General features: G+C 34.9%; 1 protein-coding gene across 1 annotated transcript; it reads right to left on the bottom strand.

The window, feature by feature from the left end:
• Window positions 1-238: 238 nt before the first annotated feature.
• LOC136255199 (fibrinogen C domain-containing protein 1-like) lies at window positions 239-1,015 on the bottom strand. The gene has a single exon (XM_066047921.1). The coding sequence runs from the start codon at window positions 1,013-1,015 to the stop codon at window positions 239-241; it is 777 nt and encodes a 258-aa protein (XP_065903993.1).
• Between the last annotated feature and the right edge of the window lie 416 nt (window positions 1,016-1,431).

The raw sequence follows: 1,431 nt of genomic DNA, 5'->3' as shown, positions 1-1,431 counted from the left end.
AAAATCATGTACCCTCATGCCCTATTTTTTGCAGGCTTAGTTATAAATAATGAATTATAAATGTTTCCCTTTCCCACAAGCTTATTCAGCTGAATGACAATGAAACTAATAATGCTAAATTAAAATAATATGGTACAACTGTACTGAAATATACTACCAGGTTATAATGTACATGATGTGATTACAGTACTAATAGCTACAAGACCCAGTCAAATAACACACATCATCACTGGTGAAGTTAAATGATGCAATTCTTTGGTCTGATTTTGATTTCTATGAATGGTAGAGGATGCCACTGGCCATTGAGGAGTATTGTATTGCTGTGGTTGTACTGATGGTTGGGAAGTATATAGGCACAATGGTTGTACCACCATCCACCAGATCTTCCAACCCAGTTTATTGCACAGTTAAAAGTACCTCGTCCTTTATCGTTGTCTCTATCACGGGTTGTAAATTTCATGTTATTTATAGACCGTTGTCCCCCAGATGGCATTGTTGGATCAGTTGTAACTCCATCATATCCTGTTATGGTTAATGGATACTGTTCCTTGGCTGGTCCTACTCTAAAGTTACTGTATGATAGATAACCTTTTGTTCCATTAGTAAATGTGTAGTCAATACGTAGCTCCCATTGTCCTTGATTAGTAAGGCAATGGATGGAATGCAGGCCATACCAAAATTCTCCAATTAGTCTACCAAATCCATCTTCATAATCTATCCAGTCTCTGTTAAAGTCAACGCTTCCATCTTTTCTCCTTTGTATGACTAACCATCCTCCTCCATTGGTGACAGTATCACAGTATCCTTTATAAACTGATAGACGATTTCCACAAAAGTTCTTGATTTTGTAAATGTCAGGTTGGTTGAGTATAAAATTGAAGGTAGATCTTCCATATCCCAGATTACAGCAATTATCAATGGGACAATCACCTTGAACCACATGACCATAGTTGCAAGTATTATCCGCTACCACTACTCCTAACAGCAGTAGTGTTACAACAGTAGTAATGATCATTGTAACTTTATCAACTGTTAACTGTAAGCAGTTGATACAACATTACAACAATGTTTTTTATAATACTTTGCAATTCCTATTATGGTGTGATCATCATTGCTGTGTAATGTGAATTTACTAAATATGGATCCCAATCCATTATTATCAACTGCAACCTTACTGATCCTTATTAGGTAACATACTACTTGTGTTATTTTAATGAGGCTACCCCACATCTATGAATATAATATCATATACCAATCAGCCTACACATTCCTGTAATGTGTACATGACTGATGAATGTCATATACTAATATGGTAATCATTCACTACATTACAGTATCTATATACATGCATAGAATAAAATTTAATGATTAAAGGACATCAGATGCGATTATAATCTAAGTCAGTCTTCATATAATATATCACATTTTCAT

Source organism: Dysidea avara, chromosome 5, assembly GCF_963678975.1.
Source record: "Dysidea avara chromosome 5, odDysAvar1.4, whole genome shotgun sequence".
NCBI lineage: Eukaryota > Metazoa > Porifera > Demospongiae > Dictyoceratida > Dysideidae > Dysidea > Dysidea avara.
Note: the sequence above shows the minus strand (reverse complement) of the source record. Positions and strands in the feature narration are given on the sequence as shown.